At 38.0% G+C, this 25,846-nt stretch overlaps 2 protein-coding genes across 6 annotated transcripts; one reads left to right on the top strand and one right to left on the bottom strand.

The window, feature by feature from the left end:
- The first annotated feature begins 230 nt into the window (after positions 1 to 230).
- On the top strand, positions 231 to 12,209 carry arl8 (ADP-ribosylation factor-like 8). 5 transcript variants are annotated; one of them, XM_051900208.1, is made up of 6 exons: positions 231 to 314; positions 5,500 to 5,560; positions 5,909 to 6,056; positions 8,449 to 8,532; positions 8,653 to 8,804; positions 10,219 to 12,209. In XM_051900208.1, the coding sequence occupies exons 3-6, from the start codon at positions 5,913 to 5,915 to the stop codon at positions 10,265 to 10,267; spliced, it is 429 nt and encodes a 142-aa protein (XP_051756168.1). In that variant the 5' UTR covers positions 231 to 314; positions 5,500 to 5,560; positions 5,909 to 5,912; the 3' UTR covers positions 10,268 to 12,209. The 5 variants fall into 5 exon arrangements, with proteins under 5 accessions (XP_051756168.1, XP_051756166.1, XP_051756167.1 ...); XM_051900206.1 differs by lacking the exon at positions 231 to 314 and adding an exon at positions 329 to 450; XM_051900207.1 differs by lacking the exon at positions 231 to 314 and adding an exon at positions 663 to 705.
- A 7,886-nt stretch (positions 12,210 to 20,095) lies between these two features.
- Positions 20,096 to 24,557, bottom strand: LOC127515883 (macrophage-expressed gene 1 protein-like). The gene is made up of 2 exons (XM_051900027.1): positions 24,108 to 24,557; positions 20,096 to 21,896 (listed from the first exon to the last, which is right to left on the bottom strand). Exons 1-2 carry the CDS (start codon positions 24,555 to 24,557, stop codon positions 20,355 to 20,357), a joined length of 1,992 nt encoding a protein of 663 aa, XP_051755987.1. The 3' UTR covers positions 20,096 to 20,354.
- Between the last annotated feature and the right edge of the window lie 1,289 nt (positions 24,558 to 25,846).

Below are 25,846 nucleotides of genomic sequence, written 5' to 3'. Positions count from 1 at the left end.
TACACATGAGCAACAGGGCAGAAAACACAGGCAAAAAGGTAATCCAAAAAACAGAAAACCAGGATAACACTCAGAAATACAGTGTAACAACATACAAGACTTTGCCAAGAATTACAGAAAACACAGGGCTTATATAGGCAGGGTTTACAAGGATAATAAGACGCAGCTGAATCTAATCACACATAATGAGTCTGGGCAATGGGTTATGGGAAATGAAGTTTGTGATGAGATAGTTAGTTTGCAACTAGTATGGCAGTATGCTAGTGTTTACATCAGACTTCACATGAAGCAAACTTCACCCACAGGTTGAATAGGTACTTACTTTGAATAAGTAATTACTTCATGACCACGGCTTTAACACAAACATAGATATACCCCCCAGTGGGACTATCAATGCTTGGAAGATGAGTCTGGTAGCAAGATGCCTAAATGTTGGTGGAGTTACTCTAGGTGTGTGTTCACTACTCACTGCTATAACTTGGATGGGTTAAACGCAGAGGACAAATTCTGAGTATGGGTTACTTCGCCTTCACGTCACTTACACTTCACATCTTAGTGGAATATTGTAAACACCTTTACCCATTGCAGAGTTTACCTAGCTCCAACCCTGATAAAACTCACCTGCCTATAGCTTTCTAGCAACCTTTCAAACCTTGGCTGCGTCCAAAAACTGGAAAATGCTGCCTTCGGAGGACACATTTCAAGGTAGGAAGGCATCAAGGCACGTCCGAATTCAGTGTTAGCTTCACTTCCTGTTTCCTGAGATACCTTCATCTGATCGATTTTTGAAGAGAGCATAGATGTATCCTTAGCTGCCTTTGATATCCCACAATCCTGTGCTTTCCATTCTGTGACAGTTGAGCTAGAAAAATAAAGATGGCGTCCGAAAGTTGCGTTTGCTGGCCAGTTTGTGTAAATGTACATTTTTGACCAACATTTTCCACTTTTGATGTCATTTCTAGCGAGAAATTACTACTGTAGTAATTAAATATTTAAGTTCTCACCAAAGTTCACACTATATTTCTGTAGATAATTAAACTCTTATGCTGCCTTAGAAGTCTGTCCGAAATCCGTTTCATGAGGTGCCTTCATGCACAAACGCTGCCTTACAAGTCATGGCTTGATAAGGCAGCAAGTCAGCTCCCTAGGTTTTCGGACGCAGCCCTTGATTATCTTGTTCAGGTGTGTTTGATTAGGGTTGGAGCTGAACTCTGCAGGAATGTGTCTCTCCAGGACCAGGGTTAGCCACCCCTGGCCTATACACACTTATTATTTTATGTGTGGTTATCAACAGCATGTCATAAATGCTGAGCATTAAAGTTCTGATAGTTCTGATTTTAACTTAAGTTGTATGTAACCTGGAATATTCTTTGAAGTGTGACACCTATCAGATTTCTGATGAATGATAAAGAAGTGTTAAGTGTTTGGACATATTATGGCATACCAGTTGGTAATCTGAAACAGTAATATGCAAATTCAGTAATATGCAAAATCTTTAGATGTTTTGATTATGTCATTTCTTATCTAGTTTCTTATTAGATTCTTAGCAGACAAAATACATGCATAAAGGTTCCATTTCAGTTTTTCTCAGAGATTTCACACTCTATTGTGCAAACAACTCTGCTGCACGAAGGAAGGAACTTTCAGGCTACACAGAAAAAAAAGACATATCTGAGTAACCAGTTCCTTCTCAGTGGTCAAAATCAGTGCAGAAGTTTTTGGTTATACCCTAGTTTTGATTCAAGTGAGTAAAAGAATCTATCTGTCTGTTTACCTACTCACCTCTCATGTTCCCGCCTGCCCATCTAGCTGCTTGGGATATGTCCATGTCAATTTAAAAAGAAAATAATATATATATATTAACCGTGTTCTAGTACTATTCAGATTCAAAGTTCCACAGTGATTTCCCCCCCTTAATTTTAATTAAATATAAAACACATTGTATGGATGTGACACTTGGATGTGTAACCTAACACTGATGGGGGATGGTGTGTTGTGTGTGTTTTGTGTGTGTGTTCAACACAAGAAAGAGTGAGTGCTTGTTATTTATCCAGCAGCACACGAACGGACACGCGCTGCTGTGAACTCTGTGCCTCAAGTTTTACTCCCTTGAGTTCTTCCCGTGCACTTACACGTGTGTAGACAGACAAAGGGAGCTAGCTGATGTGCGTTTTTGTCCATGAGGAAAATGTGGATGAAGTCAGAGCGATCTGGGAAGTGAAGGGGCTTGTGTTTGGACAGCGATGTGTCCGCCGCGCTCGCATCTGTCGCACACTTGATCTGACCACACAAAAGAAGCGCTCGGGAGCTGCTCACCTTTGTGAACACACCGTGGACATACTCACACGGAGGCATGTGCTGAGTTATCGTATCCGCATGGGGCGAGCGGGTTTATAAAGAAATAACGGCTTCACGGACAGCTGCTGTAGGCCTCTCGCTAAACTCCCACTCGCTAGACAAGCTCTCTCACCCACCAGGAGAAATGGGTCTTATTTTCGCCAAACTATGGAGTTTCTTTTGTAATCAAGGTAAGAGATTGTGTTCTGACAGGTTTGTAGCGAGTGTTTTTGATTGTTGTCCGCCTCGGGCTGATATCCAGCGGAACTAAGCTAATGTTAATGCTAGTGAGCTCGTTTAAATCCGCTGCGTTGTGCTAATGTTAACCTATCAAAACCATAGTCTCTCACTGACACGTTTACGTTACTTGTGCTTATATTTTAAACAGACCAGATCGTCTTTTCACCTTGTAATTGTAGCGGTTTGTTTGTCGGTTAGCTGGTCCGTTACCTTCTCCCGGTAGCTCAAACACAGATGATCTAGATGTTTGTGGTGAAGGTAACAGATGGGTCAGTTTTAAATATATCCTAAATGATGTGCACCGAAACTGGGTATTGTCCACTTGTTGAAGCGATAACGTGCTTTCTGAAGATTGTAGGTAGTAACATACGTAAAATACAAGCTTAAGGGATAATGTCTAGCTCAAACCCTACCCATTTCTTTTTAAATCAAAAGGTACTGTTGTAGCGTGGTACAGTGATGTTATCAGGTGCTTTGATAAATACCATGGTACTGAATACCATAAGGCAAGACACCACAGGTGAATAAATTAAAAATAATAATAATAATAATATATCAAATTATCCCTGTTGGTTAATCACAGTACATTAAAGCAATTGTTTGGCTTACATTTTCTGAAATATATAAATATGCAAGTAATGTTTTATCTAATTAAACATACACAAATTTGCATACAATTCCAGAACAGAAATCTGAACATTGGATAAAGCCAGATTCAACATTTTTGTTTCATTGTGTTTACATGGAGTTAAAGGTTTTTACAGGTAGGATTTTGGATATTTATATATCACTCCATTAAAAATTTAGAAAAAGTACCAAAAAGTTACTGAAGTGGAGATTTATTGCAGTGCATGAGGGAAAAAAATAAAATCTACATGCACACATCGATACTGCTAAAAATGTGTATTTTGTATGTTTTCTTTCCACTAGTAGTCTGAAAGAAGACATGTTAGCCCAAAATCTCAATTGACCAGTGCATGAAAAATGAAAAATAAAAACAATGGTTTTGTCATAGTGGATTTTGCTGCCTACAACTATCATGAGATGAAGCTCAGTTATTCTCCAGCTCTTAGCTTTAATTTTTTTTTTTTTTTTGGGTGTGTTAGATATTTCAGATTTGATCTTTTCTTATATGGTTTACAGGCAGTTTTTTTTTTTTTATTATTTATATATATATTTTTTTTTTACCTCTGACATATGTTTGTATGTCTTCACTGCTGCTGTGACTGATGTGTCTCCCATGATGTAGGTCCAGAGGACAAAGGGTTCAGACATCAGCTCCAACTTGTGCAAGGACAATAAAAGGAACTGATCTGAATTGAAAATGCTTTTGTGTTGAGAAACAGATGCCACGAGCACCTAGCAAACAAAAGCAGTGTGAGGAAACGGTTTTCCTCTTACATTGTTTGCCTGTTTCAGCGGTCAGTTCAGCCCAGAGTGTTCCAGCCTTCAGGACACACAGTGAAGGACATGTGCATGAAAGCTGCAGAGATTTTAACTTGTGTAGTACATTGTGTCTCAAAGTTACACTTCTAACTGTATTTTACCTTGAATACATATTTTTCACAAAGTTGAGCATTGACTAAGTGAGCAAACAACCGAATGGTATTTCCTGGCTAATTTTTTTTTTTTTTTTTTTTTAAACAGTTTTGTCCCATAACAAACATTCCTAACCAGATCCAGATTGCTGTAATGTTGGACAGATGTTCCTTTAACACTGGAATGGACGTTGTTGATATTGTGTGCACTTTCAATCATTTCTGATGAATTTCAATCAATTTGTTAATTGTTGTTAAAATATGATTTCTTGTGTGTGTTAGATACGTTCTTTACAAATGAACTAGCCAGTCCTGTGGGCTAAATGCTGAGACTTGCTCTAGGTCCAAGAGGAGGTCCCAGGAGAAAGTAGGATAGCTCTTTGGCCTGCTTCTCTAGACATAGAAGGAATTCTGCCTGTTGGATTTGTAATCTCATTCTCTTTCCTAATTCCCTGGATTACTGTCCTGAAGAGGACCAGTCACTTCATTACACTGAGCATTGCTCTGTAATACACAAACATTCCTGCAGTCGTTCACAAAAATGACTTCCTGCAATTAAGTATAAATATTTATTAGTCTAATTAAAGCACTTATTAAATAATACTGATATTGGTCCTGTAAATCATTAACTGCTCACTTTAATGTTCATAGGTTTTGTCCTTTGGATAAAGTGTTGAGGAGTAGCACTAGAGCCAGGCTAAATTTTTCCTTGTTTATGAAAAGTTCTACCAAAAGCTGTGGGTGGTGTTAAAGTCTTGAGAAACTGTCTCTTTATGGCTTCAGTTTGTCCTGTGACATTTTTGCTGGAAGCATACAGAAGTAAAATAGGGGTCGGTCCTTCTGGAGGAAGTAATAGGCATGAAATAGTCTGTGTCTTTGTGGAGCTGCCAGAGATATCATGAGTTATCCAGTCCTGCTTCCTGTAGTTCACATCAGAGTTTAAAGGTGAAAAATATCAAAATGTGACCCCTCTCCTCCTCTCTCTCTCTCCCTCTCTCTCAGATGCACACACACAGGCTGTCAGAATTTCCTCACATTGAACTGATAAAGTACGGATCACTGGTTTATCTAATCACGTCTTCCTCTGTTACGCAAGTGTGCTTCCCGTGTGGCTGAGCTGTGTGTTTGTATGGAATTGCTAGACCAATTATTTGGGAGTTACTAGAACTGAGAACGGAAACAAAGTAGCTCTGAAGGAAAGAGCAGTTAATGCAATGAATAAACCCCCAGTTTATTTATTTATTTTTACGTTTTATGGCATTCACATATTTTCCTATCCTTATTTATTGAGATTAATTTGTTTCATTTGAAGTTTAAGTTCTTGTAATATTAATCTGACCATTCTTTTAATCCATAATATATATATTTCTTCTCTGTTATGCAGAACACAAGGTGATAATTGTGGGGCTGGACAATGCTGGAAAGACCACTATACTTTATCAATTGTGAGTAATAGATATTTTATTTACTTGATTAGAATTTTTATTAATCTTTATTTATATTAGTAGAGAGTCTAATTCATAGAATAATAGAATAGAATCTTTATTGCCACATGCCTGGGCCAGCTGAAATTGTTACAGGTTTTTAGGTCATAAGACAATGTGTGTAAATGGACATACAATACACAACAAACATTACAATTTATTCATCATACAATGTGCAGTATACAGTAAAACAACAGATTGAGATACTGTAAGGACAGATAGGTAAAGGAGGTTTCAGTGTGGCAAGTAATGTGAAGTATAGACTGCAGTTCTGTAGTTTGTTTTATCTGAACCTGTTTTGTCGTGCAGTTTAATGAATGAGGTGGTGCACACGTCTCCTACGATTGGCAGCAATGTGGAAGAAATAGTGGTGAAGAAAACCCACTTCCTGATGTGGGATATCGGTGGTCAGGAGAGTCTCCGTGCCTCTTGGAACACATACTACTCCAACACTGAGGTAATGCACTTATACACTACATTGCTGGAGGCTGATCCCGTTTGATAAGGGATGATTGTATTAACAGAATTGAAAACTTCACACAAGAGTGGGTTACGTAATTATTTTTTTTTTTTTTAATGTTTGACGGATGAAATTGAAGCGTATAAAGGTTCTGTGAGTGATTTTACAGACTGTTTGTGATTGGTGCTGTTGTTCACAGAAATTGTAAATGTGACTTCACCAGTTGGAAAAGAAAAAACAAATGTGTGGGTCACTGTCTATGATAAACAGACCGAGGATTAATTTCCTGAGTCTTGTTTTAGGCCTGTTTTTGTATTCAGGGAGACCTCATGGAGTAGACAGGAAATCATTGGCAGAGAAAGATGTAATGGCTTTGGAACATGACGCATAATTTGAATCCGCATCTCTTCTTAAAGAAGTCTCTTATACTCAAGGATGCATTTATTTGAACTGTAAAAACAATAGTGACAATTTATCAATTTAAATGAACCGTTTTCTATTTGGATATATTTTAAAATGTAATTTATTCCTGTGATGGCAAAGCTGAATTGTCAGCATCATTTCTTCAGTCTTCAGTGTCATATGATCCTTCAGAAATCATTCTAATATGCTGATTTGCTGCACAGGAAACATTTCTTATTATTATCAGTGTTGAAAACAGTTGGTCTGCTGAATATTTTTGTGGAAACAGTGATGCATTTTTTTTTTTTTTTTTTTTTCAGGATTATTTGAATACACTTGAAATAGAAGTCTTTTGCAACATTATAAATGTATTTACTGTACTGACTTTAGAACTTGATGCATTCTTGAAGAATAAATTATTCATTTCTTAAAACGTTACTGACCACAAACCTTGAACTGTAAGAGAGTATGTGCTTCACCACATCTTCAACAACTCCCTATTTTAGTGGGCAAACTTAGTCTATTGGAAAAGTCTTCTGAAATATTTTAATTAGGAACTAACAATGAATAATTTTACATTTTTATTACTCTAGGTTAATGTTAATTTATAAATATACTTTAAAGGATTCATTCACTTCAGAATTAAAATTTCCTGATAATTTACTCACCCCCTTGTCATCCAAGATGTTTATGTCTTTCTTTCTTCATTCGAAAAGAAATTATGGTTTTTGAGGAAAACATTCCGGGGGAAGTACTGCGGTCTGGCGAAAAACTCCATCTCATAATCTCCTCCAAATTTGAAATCGTCCGACATTGTTGTTTTACCTTCTTTTTTTTTTTTTTTTGTAAAGGCCATTTGACTTAGTCTTTGCACGTTCGCTTTGTAAACACTTGCTCGGTACTTCCGCCTTCCTGACCTTTCCAATATGATTACGTAATGCGTGGCGTATCGCAGAGCTAGTGCAACATGAGCATTTGTGATTTAAAAAGTATATAATTTTTAATTTTGTTAGAAAATGACAGATTGTTTCACTAGATAAGACCCTTATTCCTCGGCTGGGATCGTGTAGAGCCCTTTGAAGCTGCATTTAAACTGCAATTTGGACCTTCAACCCGTTGGTAGCTGTTGAAGTCCACTATATGGAGAAAAATCCTGGAATGTTTTCCTCAACCATAATTTCTTTTCGACTGAAGAAAGAAAGACATAAACATCTTGGATGACATGGGGGTGAGTAAATTATCAGGAAATTTTAATTCTGAAGTGAACTAATCCTTTAATTCATGTTTGTTCATAATACATTAGCTTTTGTCATTTTCTACAACCTGAAATGTCAGAAAGGTATAGGTAAATGTATGTATTGGTATATGTAACAATACATGATTAATGAATGCATTACAAGTATTGTCCAGTTATTTAATGCAGTCTTAATGCAGTCTTAATATAGAACCTTTTGGTAAAGTGTTTCCACTTTTGTTTTCAATATCAAAAACTGACTTTTGCTAGAATGTGCTCATACAGACATATCTTTAAATAGGTTTTTTTTTGTACCAGTAACTAACAACACATGCACGAACCAATAGCATCTTTAAAGATAGTATGGTGAGATGAACAGCTGTGTGTCCAGTCTGCTGTGAACGATAGTTTGGACGACAGTTGTGCACAGCGGTAATTCCGCCAGACCTTAGCAGCTGGTGTCTGACTCAGAGTTCAAAGTTCAGGGTTACACAAAGAGGTTTGAATAGCGAGACCCCTGCCTTTCATTCAGAAAGTGTGTGTTTGAGATTTGTGGTGGGGCCCTGCTGTCAAGCTTTATTCAGGAGCACTTGCTCTTACAGACAATAGTTACACGATTTCTGCCAAGGACTCTGAGCAACAAACAACTCTGTGGCCTTGCTAAACTTAGAAACCACCTCTGAATGCAAGTGCAATAGTTTGCTGCCTGACATCTGATGATAATGCTTTGTGTGTGTGTGTTTTCTCTGTTAGTTCATCATACTGGTAGTGGACAGTACTGACAGAGAGAGACTAGCCATTTCTAAAGAAGAGCTGTACAGAATGCTAGCACACGAGGTAATGCTTTAACATTGACACCACACACATACAACTCTGAAGTATAATAAAGCTCCAAACCCCCCCGTTCTCGCAAAATGTTGTCTCTTTTTCAGTTGTTTTTTCTCTTCATTCTCCCAGGATCTGCGCAAAGCTGCGGTGTTGATCTTTGCTAATAAGCAAGACATGAAGGGCTGTATGTCTGCAGCAGAGATTTCCAAATACCTGACCCTCAGCTCCATCAAGGATCATCCCTGGCACATCCAGTCCTGCTGTGCGCTAACTGGAGAAGGGTAAGACCTGCAGTACAGACAATAAAATAAAAGTCAACAAGGGTGCACACTTACAGGAGATAATATCAGTAGCCTAATAAATTAATTTTTTTCCAAACCCTACCTCACAGCTGATTTCATTGGTCAACTCAATCACACAGACTTCATGGATTCAGTACAGACTTCATAAAAATCATGGATGAATCTGATCACGACAAACAGTAATGCTGTCTACTGGATATGCTACCAACGCAATGTTAAAGGTGCAGTGTGTAAATTTTAGCACCATCTAGCGGTGAGGTTGCAAACTGCACCACTACAAACTACACCCCTCCTTTTCGGAGAAGCTACGGTGGCCGTCTGGCCGACAGTCACACAAGACAAAGATGTCATCGTCTGAGACGGCAGAGAGTACAATAGCCAGTGAAGCAATGAGGTTTTTTCTTACTTCTAACAAAGAACGGTCTCTGCTTTTAATAAACCAGACGACTAAGTACTACTACAATTTTTGCGTGTATTTATTTTAGTGACGATGCAAGCTGCCTCTAAAAACATGAACGATTTAGAAGAACAACAGCATAGTGACTAAACGCGCTCTGTAGAGCAGTTTGTCCATTTAGGGCTGCTGTAGAAACATGCCGGCACAAAATGACGACTTGACATGGAGGGGGGACCCGTGGTGTATGAGATAGAAATGGCTCTTTCGGTAATACAAACATAACAGTTCATCATGTAAGGTCTTTATACACCACTGAAAACATAGTTATATATATTATATTGCATTTCTGAGTTTAACATGACCAATGAAATCTTTAGAATCAGCTGCAGGGTGGGGTTTGTGCTTATTAACGCTTTGTATCCCTTTCTTTGCCAGATACTTTTGCTGGTAGATTAAATTAATCATGGCATAAATTTCTCTCCAGAAATATCATCTCTCTCCAGATGTATCTGTATTATAGTTTGACTAATATTACGCATATTTTTAAATGTGCAGTATCAGTCAAAATTGGTCAATATTTCATTGTTAATTCTCTTTTTCTGTATTTTGACATTTAGATTGGCTTTGCCATCATCTAATGCTCACTTAACGTTAATCTTTTTAAACATAATTTAACAACACTGTTAAATGTAATCTGTAGCAAATCAAAAAATTAATATTAATTTTTCATACACTACATTATAATTCTGTGACGCATGTTCACTTTAAAATTTAACTATTAATTTTGCTGTTAAGTGCTTTTTTTTTATTTTTTATTTTATAGGCAATAGTGTAGAATTTTTATATTGGTCATAATATGAAAACGATCAGTTTATTATAATTTAGACAGAATTTTACTAGTGCATCCCTATTGAATACTCTGTGTGTGTGTGTGTGTGTGTGTGTGTGTGTGTGTGTGTGTGTGTGTGTGTGTGTGTGTGTGTGTGTGTTTTTCAGGCTGTGTCAGGGTTTAGAGTGGATGACCTCAAGAGCTGGGCTCAGATAGCCTCTGATTCTCCATGTTGGACTTATTGACAGTGATTCCCACCTCCTTCGGTGGCATCGCAGACTCATCCTATTGGCTGCTTATATTTTATTTTAAATCTCTTCATCAGAATTGACACATTGCAGCTGAACTCTCTGGACACCTACCTCAGCTGGGATTTAACTGTTACGTGAATCTGGTTTGACAGACTTGTCCATCAATAATGTATCAGGAGAGACTGGAGTTTTTTTACTGGGTGTATATCAGATGATGTTCAAAGTCTGAAGTATTTCAACTTAAATAGAGGCACTATAGTGCTGGTATGTGTTTGTGAAGAGGGACTTTGGATGTTTTTAGCACACTGGCAGTAGGGAAGAAGTTCTTTGGATAGGTTCATTAAGCTAATCATTTATGTTTTTCTTTAAATCTGCTGGGATGAAATGATTTGAATGGTCAAAATGTTACTTTTCAGATGGGGAATCTTTGGGTCAATTGTCGTCATTGGTCAACTGTATGTTTTTGTGTAAACTTTTTGGGTATCAAATGTTTAAAGTGACATTGGTACCCAACATCACCACTACATATCATGAAAGCACCTGAGCATATCATATCACTTAGTACACATTACCTCAATCATTAGTTACAGTAGAGGGTGCTGTTACTATTTCAAACGTGGCCATTACAGACTTGAAAAGAGATGCAATTTAAAGGTCGCCAGGTATGATCACCGCTGTAAGAAAGGTGGAGTGGCTTGTTTTTCATGCATATTTGGTGTTTTAAATTGCTTGTTACAGGTGTGTGTGTGTGTGTGCTTTGAATGTGAGAATGTCCAACCAACATCACTGCAGGTGAACTAACATGTTTTTGTCTTTGTGTGTGTTTAAGTAACCATACTCCTTGCTCGAGTGTGGTTATAGCATAAAGGTCATTCAGTTTTCATAAGGACATAATGTTTAAAAGTATAAAAAAAAATTTTATTATGGTTTGTTTTAATTTCTTTTTTCATCCCGTTGGTGCAAATATTATTTAACTGCAGATGATCTTCATAGGTCAACTAGCTATAATATTTGTGTCTGTTGCTATGTAAGTGATTGCTGTTTTATTCAGATTTGTTCAGCTCCAGACATTTTATTATTTTATTTTATTTTATTTTTGGGGGGGGGTCAGGGGGTCATCTTCGCTATTTTCAGGTTGTATGGTACGTGTGCGCATGAGCACTAGTGCTTATTTTTTGCATGTTGATTTTGCCAGTATGCTTTTTGGTTCAAGCTGAAACTGTTCTGTTTTCACATTTTTCCATCCTCTTTGTCTGATTAAGGGAAACTCTTGCAAGACTTTGATGCAGTGACTACAAATTGGTGCTCTCACTGACATTTCCCTACCAGCAATGAAATTTTTTTGCATAATTATTATTGGCTGCTGATCTAGGCAAATCAATCCCATGGATCTGTGTGTCTCTGTTTCGCAGGACTTTTATGTGGTGGCTCTTTGAGGTCATTATCTGACTGTTGTGGATGTGCTGTTTAACTTTCATACCACAATAGTAAAATTTCACCTGGAGTCTTCACATGGAAGAAGAAATACGTTTGACGGTTGTGACTATTAGCATAAAAGGATTCAGATATATGTAAATCTTTTCTTTTCACAATCTAAAGGTGTATGTGTATCAGTGTGTGTTAATATGCATCATTACAAACCTGATATGAGTTTGTTGTATTATACCATGTTGAATGGAAGTCTTTGGACAAAGCTTTTTAAAAGTGGAAATGTGGCTTACTCTGAAACATTTGCAGCAACCCATCATTCCCATTCTGAGGAGTGTAATATTATATTTCATTGCTAAAGTTCATGGTCAAAACATTTGGTTCTCAAATGTGCCATTTCTAAATGAGCAGGTGAAATCTGTAGCAACTTTCCTAATTCTTATAGTTTTATAATAAAAGCTTTTATTTTGAAATCTGAATTGTGTTCGTGTTGCATTATTGGTGTGTGTGTGTGTGTGTGTGTGTGTGTGCGCCTGTCCATGAGAGGGAGGAGCAGAACTGGACTGCCAGCACACAGAAGTGTGTGCGGTTCTATATGTGTGTACTCAAGGACACAGAGAACTACTCCTAGAACCTTATAAGGACATCAGCCATCTTGGCTGAGTTTACTGGAGTTCAAGGACACAAAAGCCAGACAGCTTGCACCTGCAAGGCCTTGAGAAGGATCTGGAAACTTTGGGAAAGTTACAAAATACGTCAATCAAGAAGATAACCTAACGTCTGTGATAAACAATACGAGTATAAAAGACTGATGAGTTGATTGCCTCTTGGGATACTGATACGTCAGTACCCCCGACGCCTGGAAGCCCAGAGCTGAGGACAAGAAACCCCAAGCTGAAGATAGGAAGCCCAGAGCCGACTACACCTTTGACTCAAAAGAGTGATTACTGTATTTTATACCTTAATGATGAAGTTTTATTTGCCTTCACATTTTTGTTTATTGTAAAAAAAAAGTAACCAATTAAAAGAAATTTAATTGATTACAAAAGCTGCCTACCTTGGCTTGATTTATAGTGGTTTAAGACTTTGAACAAGAACTCAGTCAGATAAAGGCTTATTAATGAAAGTTCCTGTCAAAAAAATTAATTGTATTAAAAGGGCAGCTATAAAAAAGCCAGTGTTGAGCAACAAACAGGTATTTGAAGCTGCTGGTGTCTTTGGAGTCTTGAGAACCTCTCCATGCAGACTGGGAGTTGTGCGTAAAGATGCATTTCAGCCACCACTAACCAAACCTCACAAACAGAAACATTTACAGTGGGTGTAGAAATACATGAAGACTCATTTTTAAATAGTTTTATTCACTGACGAATGCCGTACTACAATAGATGGTCTAAATGGATGGATTTCTGGATGGTTGGTGAATGGCCACCACGTTCCAACAAGATTGTGATGTCAGCAGGGAGCTGGCGGGTGATGATTTGGGCTGGAATATTGGGAAGTGAGATGGAAGGTCTCTTTAGGGTCTCTGAGGGTGTCAAAATGACTTCTGCAAGATATATGGAGTTTATAACTGGCCATTTTCAGCTTTGATATAAAAAGGATAGTGCCTTCTGAAATACAATGCACTATGCACTATCCCATGCTGCAAAAAAACACCACGGCAATAAAACTGTTTGAAAATGTATTTCTACACCCACTGTAAACAATTGGTTAGTGGTGGCTAAAATGCAATTTTACACACAACTGCCAGCCTGCATGGAGAGGTTCTCAAGACTCCAGAGACACCAGCAGCTTCAAATACCTGTTTGCTGCTCAACACTGGCTTTTTTACAGCTGCCCTTTTAATACAATAAACTTGTTTGACAGAAACTTTCCTTAATAAGCCTTTATCTGACCGAGTTCTGCTGTGCTCTAAATCACTCACAAATCTTATGATAGTCACAATAATCTGCATTCAGTTTTCACACAATATTAGTTGTTTTCGTGCCTTTTGCACAACATTGCACCATTTCATGCTTTTCATCTTCAGAAAGATCTTTCTTCCTCCCCATATTGCATGAGAACTGTGACTTGCTTAATAATGTGGAACAACCTCTAAGTAGAGTTTCCATTTACCTAAGTAGACCTGACAAACTATTTTGTCTGAGATTGATACAAGTTATCTAAAAAGACATGGATAAATAAACAAACAAACACTTTCTCAGAAAAACTAAAATCTGAATGTTTATTGTACTGAAATTCTACTGATATGTCACTTTAATAATAATAATAATAATAATAATAATTTGAAACAGTGTATATATAAAATTATTATTTAATGAAGAGTTTTATAAAGCCATTTGTATTTTCAGGTTGTTTTCAGAAAAAAAAGCCTCCTTGGATTAGTCTTGTGTATCCATTTGGAAACTGTCCATGCTTCAGTTTTGATTGAATCTATCTCTATCAAAATTTGCTTCATAGTTGATGACAGAAAATGCCTTCAACTGTAAAAGAAACTGATTCTGCCAACAGCTGTTATGTCTTATGTTGTATATTTATTTTTAATGTAGTCCCCAGAAGCTTCAAAGCTGCTGGATTTCCCATTTACTTACCTGCTAGTTTCTATTATAAAACATTTAAAATGTTGATTTGTGACTTCAGCTTTGCAGTTCTTTTATTGGCAATGTTCACTATAATTGTCCTATACATCACTTTACTGTGTGTTGATGTATTGATACTCTTTAAAAAGAAATAACTATTTGTTCTCCAATTCAGTGTCAACAACTAATAAGTCTTAAAATAATTAAAAGCTGCTGTCCGTAACTTTTTTTGGTTAAAAATTATCCAAAATCAATTATTAAGCAAGTACATAACCAATCAGTGTTCAAAACTATCTCCTTACCTTAGCTCGATTCACAACGGTAAGCTTGAAATAATGTTTTATAATCTGACTGGTACTAGTAGGATTTCAGGGGAAATACGAGTTTGCTGACGTTTGTCTTTGCGTCAATACATCTCGTCTGTAAACAGAAAGAAGGAGTCCTGGGGCCTGTACCATGAAGCCGGATTCACCGGATGCAACATCTGATCTGATCAGGATCAGATGTTGCACAACACTCGGTATAAACTTTCTCTGTCAACTCAGGTTTAATCCAGAGTTTGCAATTAACTCTGAAGCGCATGCACCTGAAAGTGTGACATGTGCGGCAAACAGCCAATCACACGAAACATACAGATTTGATTCACTTCTCGCAAGAGAGCCGCGTAATTCACTTCTCTTCTGAAGATTCAGAGAGATTATTATGAAAAATATCATGAAATTAAATGCATTTACAAGGCAGGAATGAACACTGCTGCAGTGAAAGTTTGAGAAGACAGCTGAAAGAAAATATCTGACTATATCAATGCATGTGAATCAAAGAAATAGGCCTATGCCTAATAATTTATAATATAATAATTTATATTAGATTCACAAAGAGCTCAAATGAATACACATAAGCTTAATTTGCTGTAATTAATTGTAAAGTAATATAATAGTTATATGAATATACTATTATATGAATTATACATAATTCATATGTAATGGGATAAATGTCATAGTTCAAGGGTTCTTTAAATAAATCCTGCTGTAATGTGCTCGCGCTTCCTATTGGCTGCGCTGGTGGCGCTATAGCCAACTGAGTTCGAACGATCTGCAGTAGAGCTAGAGAGAACTGCTGTAGCTCCGTATTAAAAGTTAAAAATAAAAGTTTCATGTTGAATGTTAGACGATGTATGAAGGGGATTGCACACACTGAACATGAGCTTGGGCAGTGGCCGTAGGGAGTCACTGACAGCCTAGTGTGTGACCAGAAAGGGTTGTGTGGTTTTTGGTATCCTTTTGAAACTTCCTTAGCCATTTCTTGGCATGCACTCCTGTCAGCATGGCGGCGTGGGTATTTCATTCCACAAATGTGTCTCAGGACACAGTGCGACTTCCCTTTCGAAAGGGAACGTCTCAGGTTACGACTGTAACCCTGGTTCCCTGAGAACAGGGAACGAGACACTGCGTCTCATTGCCATGCCTCTGGACTGCCTGCTATACAGTCCTTTCAGACGAAAAGTGGATGACATGTTCTCTAGGCGTCCCTTATATACTTTCTGGTCGCGCTAGTATTACATGATAGCCTGTCGCCGGCCAATAGGATTGCTGTGATTCGACTATTTCTTCATATAATTTATAAAACAGCTCGGTCTCATTTAAATTTCCTAAAAACGATGATATCAAGAAGAGAGCTGATGGAGAGCTGAAGACCAACACCCGCCTCTGCAGTGAACATTTTTTTACAAACTTTCATCGGAGACAACTGGGATTTACTGATAATCCGCTGTTACTGGTGATGGTGCTGGACCAACTATCTCCCATCCCGGCCTTCATCTGGTGCCATCATCGGTAGTACGTGCCCACCAATGAGTGTTGCTTTGTGTGTTTCCCGTCAGTGGGCATGGTTTCAGCACTCAGAGCAGACACGCCACCAGCATTTGAGAGCAGAGAATACTGCTTATTTTTTCAAGATTTTGGTAACTTATTTTATTTACTTGGTGGATTTTAATCATTCAAATTTGGCTGGGTGGTTAATAACACATTTTTCTGTGGTGTGACAAACTCAGAACACATATTTAAATATTGCTCTACATGGACTTTAACTGTCTGTAGGTGCACTGAACACTGTTTCTAGAAATGCCTGAGTAATAAGTAGAACAAGGTAGTTGTGCAAGTGGTCCATTCAAAATCTTAAAGCGTCATGAAACCCTAAACTAAATTTTCTTTGATTTTAACAGAGTTATGTGTGTTGAAAATCATAGAAGATAATAGGCTACTGTTGTAAGGAACCCCGCATCGGCCCAAAAACGGAATCCGACGGCCTGGGCGAAGGTTAACGCGTGTATGCCTTTTCAGCGCATCTGTGAAGTTCACTTAATTTCACTCGTTTAATCTGACTCCAATTTTAAATGATTATTACTCTTAGGTTTTGTTCCCAATTGGAAATTAATCATTTGTTATGTATTAATTTTGATTTTTGATTATTCTGGGTATCTCATAATTTCAATTATTCGTTCATTACGGTCTCATCATCGCTTAGAGAAATTCACATCGGCCGACTGCGTTCTCACGGACATAAATTCGCCAGTTTATGATCTAGTCAGAGGATGCAGAGTTAACTAATGCATTTGAGTCGAACCGCCACATGCTTGTTCATACAAAAATACAGTTTTCTTAGTCACGATACTGCAACTTGCTAATTCAATAACAGACAAACTCAAAAAGTCCCATGATGTGCCAATATGCTCCTTTCATGGGGCTCTCTGGCTTGGCCTGTCCTGACGCAGATTTACGGAAATGACGGACTCCATAATCTACTGGTCATAATGATTTCAGAAGAATCCAGAGTAAATCAAATATAACATTTTATTTGTCAAGTAAAAATGTATCATGTCAATTTCATAGTTGGACAATTAGAAGCCAATTCAGAAATAATAAATGCATAACATCAACTGAAATGCACATGCACACAGTGGTGGATTAGTGTTTGAAGACACTTGTCCACCACTGTGTGGGGGCTTCTGGCTACAGAAAATCCCCCCTGACTGCTTTGCACTTTACCTTATATACCAAGACCAGAACAAAAGGATTGTAAATTTTTATTACACCAACACCTGTTTTGGGGGGAGAGGAGTGGGTTTTCACAAGTGACACCACCCAAAAGGAGGACAGAATTCTCCTTAGTTTTTAATCTTCGTCATAATACCAGTGACTGCTGTGAAATTGAGACCATTTTACCAATCGCACTGAGACATTTAAAATGATACCAAACATGAAAGGAATAAACAATAGATACACCAGATACATTATACTTCTTGGAGAACTTTCAGTGACTTGAGTCAGGGGGAAAGGAAGGAGGGTGTGTGTGTTTTGGGGGGAGGGCCATTGCCTCCTGTAGATGTGTGAGGGCAAGGCGTTGTCCTATGCTATTTCTTTGAGATCTTCTCTCCAGATAAGCTTTATTGCTTTATTGCAGGGTGCTTGATCTCAGTTTTTGTCTTAGCAGGAAAATCAAGTCTTACACTGTGATAAACACAGTATGTTAATTTTTGCCACCAAAAACCACAGAGCTCACATAAGATCTATACTTACGCTAATTTATATTTGTTACAGCAGGGCAAGGCAGGTGTTTCCAGAGAGGCAGATCTATTAACATCCATTTTAAATGTATTAATCAACAAAACAAAAATGAAAATCTAACAATAAACCAAGATGCAGGGGAAACAATAATTAACTAACATTAGACGATACAGGAAAAACTAAGGAGGCGAACGCTCGTTCAACGGCTAAGGCATTGCATATTGTACATTTACCTAAATAAACAGAGGTTTAGAGGTTTAGTATTGTATAACTCCTTGTTATAAAGGATGGTGCTGATGGTTCTGTTCAGGTGTTTAACTGATGCGTTTCCATAGCTTCATTCCCCTGTTTCTGTTTCAGTTTCATTCATTAAATTTCACTCTCCATTTACCCATATGTGTGATTGTGTGTGTGTGTGTGTACAGGTGCTGGTCATATAATTAGAATATCATCAAAAAGTTGATTTATTTCACTAATTCCATTCAAAAAGTGAAACTTGTATATTATATTCATTCATTACACACAGACTGATATATTTCAAATGTTTATTTCTTTTCATTTTGATGATTATAACTGACAACTAAGGAAAATCCCAAATTCAGTATCTCAGAAAATTAGAATATTGTGAAAAGGTTCAATATTGAAGACACCTGGTGCCACACTCTAATCAGCTAATTAACTCAAAACACCTGCAAAGGCCTTTAAATGGTCTCTCAGTCTAGTTCTGTAGGTTACACAATCATGGGGAAGACTGCTGACTTGACAGTTGTCCAAAAGACGACCATTGACACCTTGCACAAGGAGGACAAGACACAAAAGGTCATTGCAAAAGAGGCTGGCTGTTCACAGAGCTCTGTGTCCAAGCACATTAATAGAGAGGCGAAGGGAAGGAAAAGATGTGGTAGAAAAAAGTGTACAAGCAATAGGGATAACCGCACCCTGGAGAGGATTGTGAAACAAAACCCATTAAAAAACGTGGGGGAGATTCACAAAGAGTGGACTGCAGCTGGAGTCAGTGCTTCAAGAACCACTACACACAGACGTATGCAAGACATGGGTTTCAGCTATCGCATTCCTTGTGTCAAGCCACTCTTGAACAACAGACAGCATCAGAAGCGTCTCGCTTGGGCTAAAGACAAAAAGGACTGGACTGCTGCTGAGTGGTCCAAAGTTATGTTCTCTGATGAAAGTAAATTTTGCATTTCCTTTGGAAATCAGAGTCCCAGAGTCTGGAGGAAGAGAGGAGAGGCACACAATCCACGTTGTAAAGTTTCCACAGTCAGTGATGGTTTGGGGTGCCATGTCATCTGCTGGTGTTAGTCCACTGTGTTTTCTGAGGTCCAAGGTCAACGCAGCCATATACCAGGAAGTTTTAGAGCACTTCATGCTTCCTGCTGCTGACCAACTTTATGGAGATGCAGATTTCATTTTCCAACAGGACTTGCACCTGCACACAGTGCCAAAGCTACCAGTACCTGGTTTAAGGACCATGGTATCCCTGTTCTTAATTGGCCAGCAAACTCGCCTGACCTTAACCCCATAGAAAATCTATGGGGTATTGTGAAGAGGAAGATGCGATATGCCAGACCCAACAGTGCAGAAGAGCTAAAGGCCACTATCAGAGCAACCTGGGCTCTTATAACACCTGAGCAGTGCCACAGACTGATCGACCCCATGCCACGCCGCATTGCTGAAGTAATTCAGGCAAAAGGAGCCCCAACTAAGTATTGAGTGCTGTACATGCTCATACTTTTCATATTCATACTTTTCAGTTGGCCAAGATTTCTAAAAATCCTTTCTTTGTATTGGTCTTAAGTAATATTCTAATTTTCTGAGATACTGAATTTGGGATTTTCCTTAGTTGTCAGTTATAATCATCAAAATTAAAAGAAATAAACATTTGAAATATATCAGTCTGTGTGTAATGAATGAATATAATATACAAGTTTCACTTTTTGAATGGAATTAGTGAAATAAATCAACTTTTTGATGATATTCTAATTATATGACCAGCACCTGTATGTATGCTCTTGATTAAGTTACATAAAACTTTTGTGCACATTCTGTGGGAGCATGTTATGTCAGTTTGTTTAAAAGAACAAGATGAGCCACACTCCTTTTCTATTGCTATTTCTTTCTTCTTCTTTTTTTTTTTTACATTATGCAAAAATAAATGTGTTGAAAGTGAAAAATAATAAAATAAAAAAACAGTTCAAGCAGGAGGTCACAGGTAATATATTTATTGATTTGTGTTTTTCATTCATGAAATATAAATCTGTATTGCTTAGGATAATGATAATAATGAGAAGGGGGAAAAAGCTGCACATTCCTCATACCCATCACCACATGCCAATCAATGTGATTACTGTTACAGTACACAATTTCCTCATTCGTAAGTAGCTTTGAATAAAAGCGTATGCTAAAGAAATCAATTATATGTAATGTAATTAATGAAATCTCGAAGTAAGATCACCTCTTTGTTTTAATAAAGAGTTCCTGACACCACAAGAGCAATCAAAGCTATCAGACCACAGGTTACACCCTCCTTTTCTCCTCCAGATGTCGCAAACATTTGATTTATTTCGACAGGATTTGCCAGTTGCCAAGTCTTTGTTTGTCCAACTCTCACCCAGGAAAGATTACCTTCTGTCATTATAGCTACAGAGTTTGTCGCAGTCATGCCAACAAGTGGTGGGCTTGTGAATGGTGGGAGGCGGACAGGTTTTATCTGACCACCACTGAACACACCGGACTGGACACAGTATAAAATCTGACAGCCATCACTGATGGCAGCAAGATTTTGGCTGAACTGAGGTGGGCAGCGAGATTGACCCATTGCAAAAGGATTGCCAGACTGGCAGCTGAAGAAGCCACCAAAAGGCACAGAGTATTTTGTTGCTGTCGCATAGTCATTGCTCAGACAAACTGTCATGCCACTAGACAAAAATTTTTGGACAAAGAAATTTGAAGGACAGCTGTAAGATTTGGTAAATGGGTTTTGCAAAGATGATCCATATAGACCTCCAAAGAGGTATCCAGAGTTCAGAGGTGTTTTCTGAGTTGTGGGACACCAGTAGGTGTCCACTTTTGCACGACGGACATAATAAACATCATTACATGTTTGGTCACAACAAGTAGACAACCATAAGAAACCACATGATTTACAGGACTTTTGGCACTCATTACGAGTATAACCTTTTTCTACTGTCTCAGAGCGTAACAGGGTGGTGTTGTACTGCACAGGGCAAGAATAATCACCAGTGGCTGGGTTTTTTTGTGCTGTCTCATCACAGATGGTATTTCCATCTGATGTCAATGGAGTGCATCGTTGGTAAATGCCACCAAAGCTAAGATTGGTGACTGGTCCTTCACAGGAAGCATCATCTACATTTGCCTGGAAGTTGAAGTTTTTGGAATCTGGATTTATACACCCTGGAATGGTATTTACTTTATAGTATTTCTCTGCAGCCTGAGAAACTAACAATGCTAATTCATTTACTGTTGGTGCTGGGAGGTCTGGGAGTGTGGATGGATTAAGAAAATAGTGCAGCGGCAGGCCAGAGCGGTCAATAGCCACCAGATTATTGAGCGTACTCTCTTGCCACTTCTGCAGAGTGATGCCTGGGTAGAATAAAGCTCCACCATGGCTCTGGATGAAAGAATATGTGATGTTACCCTGATAACCACTGGTTTTAGAGGTTCCCTGGGATGTACTGGCACCAATATCAAATTTAACTTTTTCAAAGAAGGAACCGCCTGCTGAAGCAGAAATAGAAGACAATTCTAACAGATTCCTCTGGATATAAGATGTTTTTAGATATTCCTCTTGCACCAAAGTAGCACCAGCATCAACACTTGTGATGACATGAGTACCATAATCAAGTATGAGTTTCTCTGACAGATATGTTGCTAGACGTGTTTGATTGTTCTTAATAGCGTCTGTGATTTCCTCTGCCTGTTGAGCAAAGCGGGAGTCCAGAGGGAAGTTGGGATATGCCTTTACTGTGTACAGATGGTTACGGACCTGAAAAAAACAAACAAACAAAAGACAGTTTATTTCAAAACCCTTCAAACATATACACCTTTACAAATCAAATACATTTCATGGCATTAAAGGGGTCATGACATGAGAAATCAAATTTTCCTTGAGCTTTTGACATATAAGAGGTCATCATACTATAAGAATATCCTGTAAGTTTTAGAGCTGAAAACTTCCTTGTTAGTCCAATAAAAGCTTTAATTGACACCAGACCCAGAAAACGACAGGATTTACAAAGTGGGGATCTATGACGTCAAAGGGCAGCAAGCACCTCCTCTGCAGAATAAGATCAACGCCTACTTCATCCCTGCCTGTATAGCCCCGCCCACCGAATCGCGCATAAGTAACATATGTGGTACTAAGCTACCAAGCAATAAACATGTCGTTGAGAATTACAAAATATTGTGCAGTGCCTGGACTTGACAGTAACGCAACAACATGTAAGTAACTGTGTTAATTCTAATGCCTGATCTGATATTAATGATTCATGTACAGTCAGATGTTTTTGTCTGTGTGTCAGTAAATCAAACCAGTGACTAAACGTCAACTTGCGTTGTTTCTCTTAGTAGGATGAAAATAATCTGTTATTTAACGGTGATCAAATTATATAAAGAAAGCTCAAAGAAAGCCCCCTTTGTAATCGTTGGAGCAGCGCGTGCTGAAGCTGTCAATCAAACAGCGTGTTTATCAGTGACTGACGCGCAAAACTCCCGTTTTATTCAACGAATCTTTTAGTTACATCGCGTTTGCACTGTTAGTGAAGATGAAAGCATTTGTTAGTGTACAGAAATTGAGTTGCAATGACGAGATCACTGCTTTCATGCGCTCAACATTGTCTGTGATCGGCTACAATGTTCATCTCTGCAACCTTTCATGCCACGATCTAAATATAATGCAACACTTTTCACGATTAGTTAACCTTAGAGCTGTAATAGTAAAAACGCGCTAAAAGAGAGAGTAATATTTGGATATTTAGATATGCAAAGATGCTAGCCAATCACAGCAGTGGGCGTTTACACTGAAGTCTCACAGCAGACACGCCCCTTAAAACGGAGCGTTCAATTTAGAGGCTAAAATCAGGGTAGGAAAAATGCCTTTTATTCATGAATTATGACAATTTTGGATGTAAAAAGCATACTAACATTATTAAGTGCACCCCAGGAAACATTATAAAACAATAAACCAACGCAGTTGACCCCTTTAAAAAAAATGTATAAATACTAACATTAAATTACCAATCACAATGAAAAATGAAAATTGTTTAGGTTTTCTGAATCTATATTTTATGCACAGTAGGGATGTGACGGTGAACATTTTCCCACCGGTTAATCGACATAGGCCTCTACCTCTCTTTTTTTTTTTTTTTTTTTTAAACAGCTTATGGGGCCGTTCACATATCACGTCTAAAAACGCGTGGAAAGCGCGGCCACGTCGCTTTCTCCTTGTTTCCAAAGCGCTTGAGCTCCCGTGGCGTCTGTCATTGCTATGCAACCATGAACTGCGCTCTTCGCGACGAGGAATGTTTTTGACATGAAAAATAAAAACTCGCCTTGTACAGCTATGATCAGCTGTTCGGCTGAGCTTTCGATGTTTTGTAACGGAAAGGCCGACTTTCACTTTCAAATTAACGGCAATTGCTTGAATGGTGGGTTACTCTTACTGAAAAACACTCGACAAAACGGACATTTTGGCATAATTTGTGTGTGTTATGCTTCGTTAAGGGCAGAAGAGAACTCGATACTGGTGCGCGCGCGCGATGTGTGTGTGTGCGTGTCACATAGGCAGAACATTCACAGACAGCCTGTTCTCTTTTGCCTTGTCGCGCTTGAATGGTTTAAAAGCATTAGCATGAATAAGAGCTTGATCATATAACGCAGAAAACGGATACTACGTTAATTGCATTAAATGCAAATATTTTTAACGCGTGGAAAAAAAAATTAACCTTGGTGCCGCGGTGGGCAAGTGATGAAACCGGTGTTGCGACTGAACACCGGTAACACCGACTACCGTAGCAAGCCTAATGCACAGTCATAACAATAAGTGAAAAAAATTAAAAAATAGGTCATATTAAATATTATTATATATTATATTATCTAAAAAAGTCCACATTTTTAGTAATGAGTTTCTGTAATTGAAGCTATATAAAATTATTTTCTGCTTTTTTGTTAACTTTGTTAAACTGTTGTTGTGACTTACTTGAACTCGTGCTGTTACAGCACTCTCTTTCACTTGGTGAGTTTTAATACGTTGGCTTTCTTTAGAGAATTTTCCATTGAGCACCACAAGAAAGGAAGCATCTGCATTTATGGAGCTTGAAGTGGAGCTTGTCTGGTCCATCCATGACATGATAATCTCAGAGTTTGTTTCCACTCCGCTCACTTTTTGTGGAATGACAAAGACTTCATCTGGAATGATATAGACACCATCTTCTGTGGTCTGACACTGGGAATAGCTCAAATTCATCACCCGTCCCATGTCTATGTTGCGCAGGTTATCCCAGCCTCCACCTGGTAGAACCTCCAGCGCTATTGAAGATGGGTTTTTCAGGCATGCATTGAGCCCATTACTAGGATGAATGAGTGGATAAAGGTTGCAGATATTGATGCAACAGCAGAGTAACAGCAGACAGAAGGCTCTCGACTCCATGACTGTCTGGTTTGCGGGGTAAAAATCATTGGAATTGCATCTTTTATAGTAAGGATGCGGGATATGAGGGCGTGTGATCTTAACTGAACCAGTTTAGGCAGTCTTGTTTATGATTGAATGATTAAATTACTTTTCTTTTTTCTAACAAATAGAAAATGAAACTATTTGTTGCTAGACAAAACATGTTTTCTAGAAAACACTGAAAACACTGTTGATCATCGTGCCTCCACCCAAAGTAGAACTTTGAAATAATATTTCCATATTTCTCAGATCCAAATTAAACTATTACTTAAACTTCAAAGTCAAAGCTCTGTATTTGACTAATTTACCTTCAGTAATAAATAATAGTAAGAGAAACTACACTCTTAAAAAAGGTTCTTTATTGGCATTTATGGTTCCATGACAAACCTTTAACATCCATGGAGACTTTACATTGCCTAAAAGGTTCTTTATAGTTGAAAATGGTTCTTTAATGTTTAATGGCATCGTTGTGAAAACACGCTTTTTTAACCCATATTTTCTGCTTCAGATTAAAGTACAGTAGGGTTGGCGCCAGAGCTCACAAAGTGAGGGGGCATGTACAGTTTTTTGGGGGGCTGGGTTCCTGGGGTGAGGGGGAGGTTGTTGTTGGGGTGTTGATTAAACTGTTTGATTCACTTTGTTCTGCACATGAAAAAATTAGCTGCAGTGGCAATTGTAGGCAATGATTATGCCTCATATTAAAAATAAATTTACCAAGCATTCTTTTATTTCAATCAAGAGAATAAATAAAATTTAGAAAAATAACTGCACCTGTTTCTGAATATTGATTGATCTAAATAGACTACTTAGATAAAGCAATATTTAGAAATAGATTCAATGATTTAAATTGGGGGAAAAAAACACAAGCACAACACTTGTAAATAAAATCATTTATATATAATCATATATATAGTTTTACATATAAATGATGTTCACCAACTAAAGGTATCCCTTCGGAGATTCCTGTGTTGACAGTTTCACAAAATAACCTATAGCATCTCTTTTGTGTTTGAATCCCTACACCACCCTTATGTTGATCCTCACTCTGAAGCTCTTTGTACCTCTTATCAAGAAAACCTCCTCCTTTTCAATAAAACTTACATCTGCCTACATCAGCCTTTTGCATAATGGCCTAAAGAAAGTCCTAAATTGTCTGCACCAGCTTTTTTTGTTTGTTTGTTTGTTTGTTTGTTCGTGATTCTTGTAAATTGAAACATAATTGCACGTAACCTAAGGAAATAATTAATAACACAATTGCAACCAAAAAC

Source organism: Ctenopharyngodon idella, chromosome 7 (assembly GCF_019924925.1).
Source record: "Ctenopharyngodon idella isolate HZGC_01 chromosome 7, HZGC01, whole genome shotgun sequence".
Classification (NCBI taxonomy): domain Eukaryota; kingdom Metazoa; phylum Chordata; class Actinopteri; order Cypriniformes; family Xenocyprididae; genus Ctenopharyngodon; species Ctenopharyngodon idella.
This window is presented reverse-complemented; position numbering and strand designations above follow the sequence as displayed.

Coding starts and splice junctions, on each gene's coding strand:
- arl8 (XM_051900206.1), top strand. CDS start 405: ATGAGTCTGGTAGCAAGATGCCTAAATGTTGGTGGAGTTACTCTAG. Junction 451..5,499: donor TGTTGGTGGAGTTACTCTAG/GTGTGTGTTCAC, acceptor TCTGTTATGCAG/AACACAAGGTGATAATTGTG. Junction 5,561..5,908: donor ACCACTATACTTTATCAATT/GTGAGTAATAGA, acceptor TTTGTCGTGCAG/TTTAATGAATGAGGTGGTGC.
- LOC127515883 (XM_051900027.1), bottom strand. CDS start 24,557: ATGGAGTCGAGAGCCTTCTGTCTGCTGTTACTCTGCTGTTGCATCAAT. Junction 21,897..24,107: donor CTGTAACAGCACGAGTTCAA/GTAAGTCACAAC, acceptor TGTTTTTTTCAG/GTCCGTAACCATCTGTACAC.